Source organism: Eutrigla gurnardus (genome assembly GCF_963514095.1).
Source record: "Eutrigla gurnardus genome assembly, chromosome: 19".
Classification (NCBI taxonomy): Eukaryota; Metazoa; Chordata; class Actinopteri; order Perciformes; family Triglidae; genus Eutrigla; species Eutrigla gurnardus.
The window spans coordinates 22,976,317-22,985,871 of record NC_139930.1 but is presented as its reverse complement, the minus strand read 5'-3'; the positions used below and the strand labels follow the sequence as shown (position 1 = coordinate 22,985,871).

Here is a 9,555-nt window from a genome sequence, read left to right as displayed (position 1 = left end):
GTAAATGTCAAGTTGACGGAACAATCATCAAGCAATACTATGAACACCCCCAAATGTCGACTTTTGGTTTCACCCAAGTGGTCCATCACAATACATCCCCGGAAACAACGGAGTACTTTTGTTCCGCTAATGCTAACCTGGTTGAAATGCTTCAACTTGAATAGCTAAAACTTGATACTAGTATTATTAAAAATAATATAAATTAGACGGTTGTTTTTTTGAGCAACGATAATTTATGTTTGGACCGGTAAAAAAAAATACTGTAAGTGGTGGACGTTGTTGCTCCTGTGTTTTAGCTCGCAAACGTCCTTATTTTACTTTTTAAAGCACAACGTGTCTAAAATATTTTTTCATAATTAAATACTTTGTTGGTTTAATACAAATGGCAGGATATAAAGGAATTTAGAGGTCTAACGGCAGGCGCCCAACGGAACGGAAGTGCCGTATACCAGAAAGGACAACACGGAAGATTCGCAGCAATGGCGGCGGCTGAAACCAATGTGGAACTTAAGCGAAAGGCCGACGACAGTCAGGATGGCGAAGGGGATGGAGAAGAAGAGGAGTGGGTCGGACCCATGCCAAGCGAGGCTTCTAAAAATAAGAAAAGGAGAGGTTGGTTTCTCTCAGTTGGATACTTCGCCACTATTTGCGCCCCATCTGTGACTGCTAAACAATGCTAACCATGCTAACCAAACTCCCGCTAACTCCTGGGTGTGTTTGTTTTCCCTCAGTACTCGAATATGAGCGTGTTTATCTGGACAACCTGCCCTCGGCTGCGATGTACGAGCGCAGCTACATGCACAGAGACGTCATCACACAGATCGTGTGTTCCAAGTAAGTGATTTGACTTAAACGCAGGGTATTAAACGTACTGTAACCCCGCGGGGCAGCTAGTCTGTGTGTAATGTACTTGTAATGATTGAGTAGGCTCCCACCATTGTTCTTCTAGTACACTCAGCACTAAATAACATAGAAGCAAGCATCACATCTACATGGAGGCTACATCTGTGTATATTTGAGCAACGTATTTCTCCTTGTGCCCCTGGCTTTGTTGCTTATGAATGTAATCATTTTGTTTTTCAGGACAGACTTCGTTATCACGGCCAGCCAGGATGGCCATGTCAAGTTTTGGAAGAAGAAGGAGGACGAGGGAATAGAGTTTGTCAAACACTTTCGAAGTCATCTCGGTATGCATTGTTTTTATATTGTTCTTATAGTACATGGCATGGGGAAGAAGGGTGACTGGTAATATAGCAAGTATCCTATGGTACGACTGTCACTGACGTTGCTCTGGTATTTTCTGCAGGTGTGATAGAAAGCATTGCAGTCAGTTCTGAAGGGGCCCTTCTCTGCTCTGTTGGTGATGATCAGGCCATGAAAGTATTTGATGTTGTCAACTTTGATATGATCAATATGCTGAAGTTGGGGTGAGTTATTATGAAAGCCATTATATTTCATGTTTGCACGTGAAGGATGGGAAATGTTAACAAGATGCAAACTAATCTTTTCCCCCCTCTTTCCTCCATGTAGCTTTCATCCAGGGCAGTCTGAGTGGATCTACAATCCCGGCGATGCCATTTCCACGGTGGCCTGCTCGGAGAAATCCACTGGGAAGATCTTCGTCTATGACGGGAGGGGAAGCAACCAGCCGATCCACGTCTTTGACAAGATTCACTCCTCGCCGCTGGCACAAATCCGCCTGAACCCCAAATTTAGAGTCATCGTCTCTGCGGACAAAGCGGGGATGATAGAATACTGGACTGGCATGCGAAATGAATTCAAGTTCCCCAAGTATGTGCATTGGGAATACAAAACAGACACAGACTTGTATGAATTTGCAAAACACAAAACGTATCCCACGAGCCTCGCGTTTTCTGCTGATGGGAAGAAAATGGCCACCATTGCTTCTGACAGGAAAGTCCGGATCTTCCGCTTCCTAACAGGAAAACTGATGAGAGTGTTTGATGAATCATTAACTGTAAGTTCTCTCTCTCACACACACACACACACACACACACATCGCTCAGCCTGGATCTTTACTGATGTAGTTAATTCACATGCATAGCAATTTATAATAACCATCATTTAAAAATAGTAAATTGAGGGTTAATTATGCTTCATATGTTAGATGTTCACAGAGTTGCAGCAGATGAGGCAGCAGCTCCCTGATATGGAGTTCGGGAGGCGGATGGCTGTGGAGAGAGAGCTGGAGAAGGTGGACGGCATCCGACTGACCAACATCATCTTTGATGAGACCGGCCACTTTGTGCTCTACGGGACGATGCTGGGCATCAAGGTCATCAATGTGGAAACCAACAGGTACGCTCGTGTCAAGTAGGACGTTGATTGGTCAATTAAACTGCACGATTATGGCCGAAACGATAATAACGATTATTTTATATTGACTGTACATAATATCCAGTTCATGAAAACTCACCAGTATGTATTTCTTTACTCTATTTGTTTTGTTTACAACTTACAGAAAGAATTCTTGACTTTAATACAGACTTTATATTTTTCCATATTTAATTTTTCTTGGCCAAATAAAGATGTTTCTGATTCTGATGCTTTAAGTTTGATATTAGATTGGTTTGCACCTCGAAGTCTATAATCTCTCAGTGTAAAGTTTCGAGTTGTCGTCAAATTTGGGCTAAATGTTTCTGGGTCTTGTTCCCCAGATGTGTGCGGATCCTCGGGAAGCTGGAGAACATTCGTGTGGTCCAGCTGAGTATATTCCAGGGGATTGCAAAGGCCATGCACGTGGCCCCCACAGTGGAGATGAAGGCATCCGACAACCCTGCCTTAGATAACCTAGAACCTGACCCCACCATTTTCTGCACCGCATTCAAGAAGAACCGCTTCTACATGGTGAGATAACGTGGCATTCAAATAACAGCTCCAGTTTCTGCTGTTATCTGTCTTCATGTAACATCATTGTTCTTCCTGACTTAAGTTCTCAAAGAGAGAACCGGAGGATACCAAAAGCGCCGACTCGGACAGAGACATCTTTAACGAGAAGCCCTCGAAGGAGGAGGTGATGGCTGCCACACAGGCTGAGGGCCCCAAGAGAGTGTCTGACAGCGCCATCATCCACACCACCATGGGAGACATCCACATCAAGCTTTTCCCCGTAGAGTAGGTTTTTCAGAACAACGCGGCATTGTTCAGAAGCCTCCATTCCACTTTCTATAAACGCTCTTATTCTCTGTTGTTTTTAGATGCCCCAAAACTGTGGAGAACTTCTGTGTCCACAGCAGGAATGGCTACTTCAACAGCCACATATTCCACAGAGTAATCAAGGTACGTCTCTAGTCTCTGGGTTAGAAAGACATTCAGTGATCTGAATCTTCATTATCACATGTCTAAATATGTATGTGTTGTGTGCAGGGTTTTATGATTCAGACCGGAGACCCCACAGGCACAGGCATGGGGGGGGAGAGCATCTGGGGGGGAGAGTTTGAGGACGAGTTCCACGCCACCCTGAGACACGACCGCCCGTACACGCTCAGTATGGCCAACGGAGGGCCGGGCACCAACGGCTCGCAGTTTTTCGTCACCGTCGTACCAACGGTAAGTTTTCTCGTTACTAGTTCACAATGGCCACGCCCCTTTGAGAGAACACTCCATTAATGAGCTGCCAACGTGTCAAACTCCTGATCACAAGTTGCTTTAATGCAAAAGAGCCAAAGACCGGTTGAGCAGGTAAACTGAAGTGAAGGTCATCAGATTCACATAAAGACAACAGCAGCCACACGAGTAATGCTCAGAGACCTTGAATGTGCATCGGACTATTTAAGAGAACTGTTCAACTTTTGCCACTTAAAGGAATTCTATGATAAAATTGTCTAATGTGCCGCTGTGTTCTGTCCCTCAGCCGTGGCTCGACAACAAGCACACGGTGTTTGGAAGGTGCATTAAAGGCATGGAGGCGGTCCAGAGGATCTCCAACGTCAAAGTGAACCCCAAGACCGACAAACCGTACGAAGACATCAGCATCATCAACATCACCATCAAGTGAACGTCTTCATCTCGTCCTGTACAGTGTGTTTTTATATCAGCAGAATGAAATATTAAAGAAGGCTTTGAGTAAGAATTAAGTTTTCAGTTTAATAATAAGTTTGAACAAAGTAGCAGAAACCAATAAATTAATTAGCTCAAAGAAGTAGCCGGACAGATAAGTTCAATTAGTTTATTTTACAGCAACACATTATGAATAATTTACAAAAGCCATTATCAAGTCCACCGGTAACAAAGGTCTCGATGCACGTTGTGCTTTCTACGTTTCAGAAAAACAAATGGAAATGTTTTCACAAACTATGTGGGAAGGCTTTTCACACGTGCAGTTTTTTATTAGTATTTTTTTATACATAGATACATGTAATAAACATTACATAGCAATGAATAAAGACGAAATCAAAGTCAAAATGATGGGTCCGTCATAACAAGACAAGTGTCAGTGTTAGGCTTAAAGTTTCACATTACATTGTTACTGAAGGCTGTTAATTTAAAAGTGTACCATCTCCTCAGCACCCCAAACACAGAAACGGGACTTTTTCTTTTTTTTTGCAGTGAGATTAATACTCAGTCTACTAAGAAACAGCAGGTAGTTTATTTGCTCCCAAATGAAAACTGGTAGTGAGGCAGCAAACTAAGTGCATTCGACACATTCTGCGTGCGAGACTCCACAAAACGGAGGTGCATAAAAAGTTTCTCACAGCGGCCTCGTATCAAAGTAACGGTTCCCCTCCGCTCATAAATAAGTCAGTAAACAGTTTCTGTAACAGAAAACATCCAACTGTACTTCGCCATTTCAAGACCAGCTGTGGCATTAAATAGGTTCATACAGTACACTTTAAAAGAGAAACAAACCCACACACATTAAACTCAAAGACCCCATGAAACATCAACTTACATTAGATGTCAAGGCAAAGGAGGAAGGTTTGACCGTCGGTTTGACGCCACAAGAAGTCGTCAGGGTTAGTTTTTTAAACTGTAGCAAATATACTGAAGGTAGCTTTAAAAGAAGGTGGTTATTTCTCAGGAGTATATGGTGCGTTGCCCAAGTGTACTGAATCAACGGAAGGTACATAATGATTCTATCAATACACACAGAGTTTAGTTAAGATTACTGTCACATATGGAGATGGTTATGATGATAACCGTGAGATAGAAAACTCATGCTGTCGGGGCACAGGGAGCATTTTGAACATTTTATTGGATCTAAGTCGGCTAGCTCTAGATGCCAGATAAACGGCTTGTCTCTAGAAAAAGCTACGGACAAAGAAAACTTAAAGTAAGCCACGTGTTCGACCGTGTGAGGTGCCTTAGAAATGAAGCAGGGTTGGGAGGTTCTAGTGTTAACTCTAAGGTTTTGGGGGGCCAGTGAGTTTGTTTCTAAGAGGTTGGGTGGTTTACTTTGTTCTGATTCAGTGAAGCTACAGAAAGTATTTACATCTTTTGTTTTCTTTGCCCACATTGGTGCACAAAGAAGGAAAGATGAGGCTTAAAGCTGCAGTCTTAAAAGTTAATAAGTGTCGGTGGGGGAGAAGGCTCGGTTCAGTCGGCGGCGGGAGAGTCGTCGGTGTTTTCCAGTTAGGCTACGTCCAGGACGCCGGCGGCCACCAGCTGCCTGGAGAGCCAGTCCAGACCCTCGTGGAGGCCCATCCCGCTGCGAGCGTCGCAGCCCTGAATGTGCCAGCTCCTCCCACAGCACAGCTTGTGTAGGCTCAGCAGCTCCGCCATCTCCTCCACGGACACGACGCCGGGAACGTCCTGCAGACACCACAACCGGTCAGCCACTCTGAGCTAAGACGTCGCTTCTATCTGCTTTATTAGACCAACATGGAGATCCAGATTAATGCATGCGTGTATTTCCTCTACCTGTTTGTTTGCGAAGATGAGCAGCAAGGCGTCTCTCAGCTCCTTCTCCGTCAGTAGTTTGGCCAGCTCGCTGTGAGCCTCCATCAGTCTGTCTCTGTGGCAGCTGTCGATCACGAACACCACCGCTGCACGACAAGAGAACAGCTTTAACGTTCCCCGTTATCAACGTGATGCTGCATAATCATCCAGAGTTAAATCTACCCAAATAAGGCTTTTACACACGATTCATGTTTAAGTTCATAGACATCGTTTCCTACAACTCATGTTTTGGTAAACTATTACTTATTTGTCCTTCTAAAATACAAGTGAAGTGTTCCTTTCAGACAACATAAAACAATATGATGAGTGTGTAGTGCAAAGGTAATACCTTGAGTGTTCAGATAATAGTGTTTCCAGAGGGGTCTGAGCTTATGTTTTCCACCCACGTCCCAGATGGTGAATTTCAAATTCTTATATTCAACCGTCTCCACATTGAAACCTTTAAAAAAAAAAGGCGTCATTGAGAACAAGAGAATACATTCTTGTGGCTCGCCTGTAAACTGATTAGACCGTGGAAGCATTTACCGATGGTCGGGATGGGTTGCATGAACTCATCTTGTTTCAGCTTGAAGAGGATGGTGGTTTTTCCAGCTCCGTCGAGCCCGAGAGTCACGACTCGGATCTCCATCTTGGGACCGATGTGGACCCGGTTGTCCTGAAAACACAACAGCGCCGTTGAGCATCGGAACAATCCCAAACTCTTAAGTGTCACCTACATGGGTGTGTGGGGCAGCGTGCACCTTGGTGAAGGTGACGGGGATGCCGGCGTCCAGCTGGATGTGATCCGCCAGCTCTGTGAACTGGTGCTGCTGCTTCTGAAGCGTCTCCAGCAAACAGTTGATCTCCTGCTTTGCCAGCACGACTCTGCAGTCGTCCTACAACAGGACACATAATCGGCGTATTGTATGTGCATCAGCCTTAGACAGAAGTCTGGTTCTACAAACGCCACTTTAGTGAGTGAACTTCTACCTGTTGAAGTGTCTTCTCACAGTGCAGGCAGGCGGTGGACACCTGAGACAGCAGGATGGTCATGTCCTCCTGCTGCTGCCTCAGCCAGATCAGCCTCTCCCTGACGTGAGCGTCCACCACGCTCAGCGCCATCTCCTCCTGCCGACACAGAGTCTCATGGAGGTCTGCGAAGTAGGCTCGGACGCAGGACCGCGCGCTCTCCGCCGTCCCGGGGACCTGATGGAGACACGGAGGAGGCGTCAACGCCGGCGGGAAAAAGCACAAGCGTTGAGGTTCTCTCTGAAATCAAGCCCTGCGTCGTATCTCACGTGCTCCGTGTGTGCCATGCCGACCCCGTCCTCCACGATCTGCTCCCCGCCTTCTATCTGCTGAACGATGCCCACCAGCTTCCTGGAGTACTCGGACACCTCGTCTGTGAACGTGCGGATGCAGTGGGCCATGTCCAAAATGGACGCACGGATCTGGTTAGCTTCAGTCTCGAGAACGGCGTGCTGGAAAAAAAGATGGGGAATACATGGTTGAGTGTGAAATACCATAAATACAAGTGGGACTCCACTTTATATGTTATTTCACTTTGATGACAAACATGTTATATGAAAAAATGTGGGGTTTTATTTGACATTTTTGCTGCCTGATTTGAATGTCTTCCATCCGTTTGTGTTTTTTAAGTCAAACTGCTTCAGTAAGTAAAACTAAAATAAATGGTTGATGAATAAAGGTGTGTAATAAAGCCGATTCCTCTGATTCCAAGTGTTTTAGGTTGCATTTTGAATCCTCAATGTTTCTGTGGTCTGCAGAAACGTGGACTCACGGCATAAAGGGCTCAAAATGTCTGTGAAAGAGTCCTCAACCACTCGATGATCTGACAGTGAGACAGAACTAAACCCTCAGACTTTTGCGTGAATGCGACTCGAGTGTAGAAATCGGTGCTGCGTCTTGTCTTGAACTACCTTATGTCCCTGGTGCTTGCCGTACTCCTTGCACACACAGCACATGAGGGGCCCAGACTGACAGACATCCTCCAGGCAGACGAACTCGATGGCGTGGACCTGATGCTGCGGGCACAGGGTCTTCTCGTGAGGCTTGTCGGCCAGCGGGACCCGGCGGTGTTTGGCCAGCGTGCGGGTGGAGTGGGTGAGCTGGGAGCACTCGGCACACAGGTGGGTGGCGCACACGGTGCAGTACATGGAGGCCGTGTGGCTCTCGTCCTCGTCACACCGGATTATACACTGGTGGAAAAAGGATTGTGGGTGAAATGTGCCGTGGGTGTGCGGGTGATGCATCTATCTGACATATTGTTTTTGCTTACTTCTCCCATGCCCTTCAGGGCGTCCTCCGCCATCCCAGACTGGTTGGTTGCTCCATTCTGGAGTCGCTCCAAGAGTTCCAGCAGAGCAAAGTTCTTCTTCAGGCCCCAAACTCCAGAGTCCCCTAAAGAGATGTGTGGAAAAAAGACTTTAAGACGGAGAAAGGTGAGGAGCTCCACCCTCGATACATAGAACACAACAGTCACAATAGTGAAATAATGGCTTCCTCACATTGACTCCTGTAGTATTAAATTAAACAGCTCTTGTTGTCTCCAGCCTACATTTTAACATTTGACACACCTATACAAATCTGTAAACAACTTTAAGACACACACGGGCTTTTTGAGCAACTTTGGTTGCATATTTACAAATGGTTTAAAATAAATAACTGCATTTTTGAGCCAAAGTGAGAAAAAACACTTTTCTGCTTTGCTGTTTAACAAGGTTTCCCCTTGGTAGGCAAACATGTCAGACTTAAGCAGGAGAATCTAGGTCACGTGACCATCTTTTCACATCACCATAGCAACAGAAAATCCTCCCGACTGACCCAGCTCGGTGACCTGTCTGTCGAAGGGGCAGCGGACCGCCCTGCCGTGCAGGGGCAGCCGGGTCAGACAGTCGTGACACACCGTGTGTCCACAGAGGAGAAGGCGAGGGACCTTGTCCCCCTGGAGGGAGAAGACGTCCTCACACACACCGCACTCCAGCACCTGGAAGGGAAACAACATCCATCAGTCCGAGGAAGGCATGGCTGCAGAGAGAAGTCACATTTGTAATGTGAGTCACTTTGACTCAGCATCTCTGGTGGTTAGCCCTCCTGATTTCTAGCTGTACACAACGAGCATCACGTCACCGGGCTAACGTTATGCTACCACACTCAACCCCAACGGCGACCCCGGCTAGTGACGCCTGCTAGCGGTGGTAAACTGTTAGCATGCTGCACCGACACACCGATCGGGCTGCGATTCTGCACGTCGATCACAAAACGAAACACCGCGACACAGGTTTCAGGCCGAGCTCTCATAGAGTCGAGCCGACCGTCAACGCCAACGCAGCAGCATTCACCCAAAAGCAGGAGGCACCGAGACGAGCCCGCTGCCGATCCAACCGAACTACGCAACCAGCGCGGATGTAACGCATCTGCGGGTTTTAGAGACGGTATAACGACCTTAACGGCGTTTCCGTGAGCTCCCCTCCCGTGTCGGATACAGGGCTCCATCGTCGCTACGGCGCCCTGCTTGTTTATTCCTGCTGCAGCAGCGGCCATTCTTGGGACGACAGCGCAGAGGTCTGGGCAGGTGCGAGAGGAGGACCCGGCAAGCACTTCCGGTTTCGCTCGGGAAGCTGTATTGGGTTACCA

The 9,555-nt window shown here is 46.7% G+C and overlaps 2 protein-coding genes across 2 annotated transcripts; one reads left to right on the top strand and one right to left on the bottom strand.

Moving 5' to 3' along the window:
* The first annotated feature begins 468 nt into the window (after positions 1 to 468).
* On the top strand, positions 469 to 4,870 carry ppwd1 (peptidylprolyl isomerase domain and WD repeat containing 1). The gene is made up of 11 exons (XM_084035326.1): positions 469 to 612; positions 732 to 834; positions 1,084 to 1,187; positions 1,307 to 1,427; positions 1,531 to 1,978; positions 2,129 to 2,319; positions 2,679 to 2,868; positions 2,954 to 3,135; positions 3,219 to 3,300; positions 3,388 to 3,570; positions 3,875 to 4,870. The coding sequence occupies exons 1-11, from the start codon at positions 480 to 482 to the stop codon at positions 4,016 to 4,018; spliced, it is 1,881 nt and encodes a 626-aa protein (XP_083891452.1). The 5' UTR covers positions 469 to 479; the 3' UTR covers positions 4,019 to 4,870.
* trim23 (tripartite motif containing 23) lies at positions 4,572 to 9,472 on the bottom strand. The gene is made up of 11 exons (XM_084035327.1): positions 9,364 to 9,472; positions 8,743 to 8,905; positions 8,198 to 8,319; positions 7,839 to 8,117; positions 7,197 to 7,379; positions 6,889 to 7,104; positions 6,660 to 6,794; positions 6,445 to 6,574; positions 6,248 to 6,358; positions 5,881 to 6,005; positions 4,572 to 5,772 (listed from the first exon to the last, which is right to left on the bottom strand). Exons 1-11 carry the CDS (start codon positions 9,460 to 9,462, stop codon positions 5,593 to 5,595), a joined length of 1,743 nt encoding a protein of 580 aa, XP_083891453.1. The 5' UTR covers positions 9,463 to 9,472; the 3' UTR covers positions 4,572 to 5,592.
* Between the last annotated feature and the right edge of the window lie 83 nt (positions 9,473 to 9,555).

Bases quoted from the DNA above. Each gene is read 5' to 3' on its own strand.
- trim23 (XM_084035327.1), bottom strand. From the start codon at position 9,462: ATGGCCGCTGCTGCAGCAGGAATAAACAAGCAGGGCGCCGTAGCGACG. The intron at 8,906-9,363 runs GTCGTTATACCG...TTTCCCTTCCAG, and splicing joins CTCACGGAAACGCCGTTAAG to GTGCTGGAGTGCGGTGTGTG. The intron at 8,118-8,197 runs GTAAGCAAAAAC...TTTTTCCACCAG, and splicing joins CCCTGAAGGGCATGGGAGAA to TGTATAATCCGGTGTGACGA.
- ppwd1 (XM_084035326.1), top strand. From the start codon at position 480: ATGGCGGCGGCTGAAACCAATGTGGAACTTAAGCGAAAGGCCGACGAC. The intron at 1,428-1,530 runs GTGAGTTATTAT...TCCTCCATGTAG, and splicing joins ATCAATATGCTGAAGTTGGG to CTTTCATCCAGGGCAGTCTG. The intron at 3,571-3,874 runs GTAAGTTTTCTC...TCTGTCCCTCAG, and splicing joins TCGTCACCGTCGTACCAACG to CCGTGGCTCGACAACAAGCA.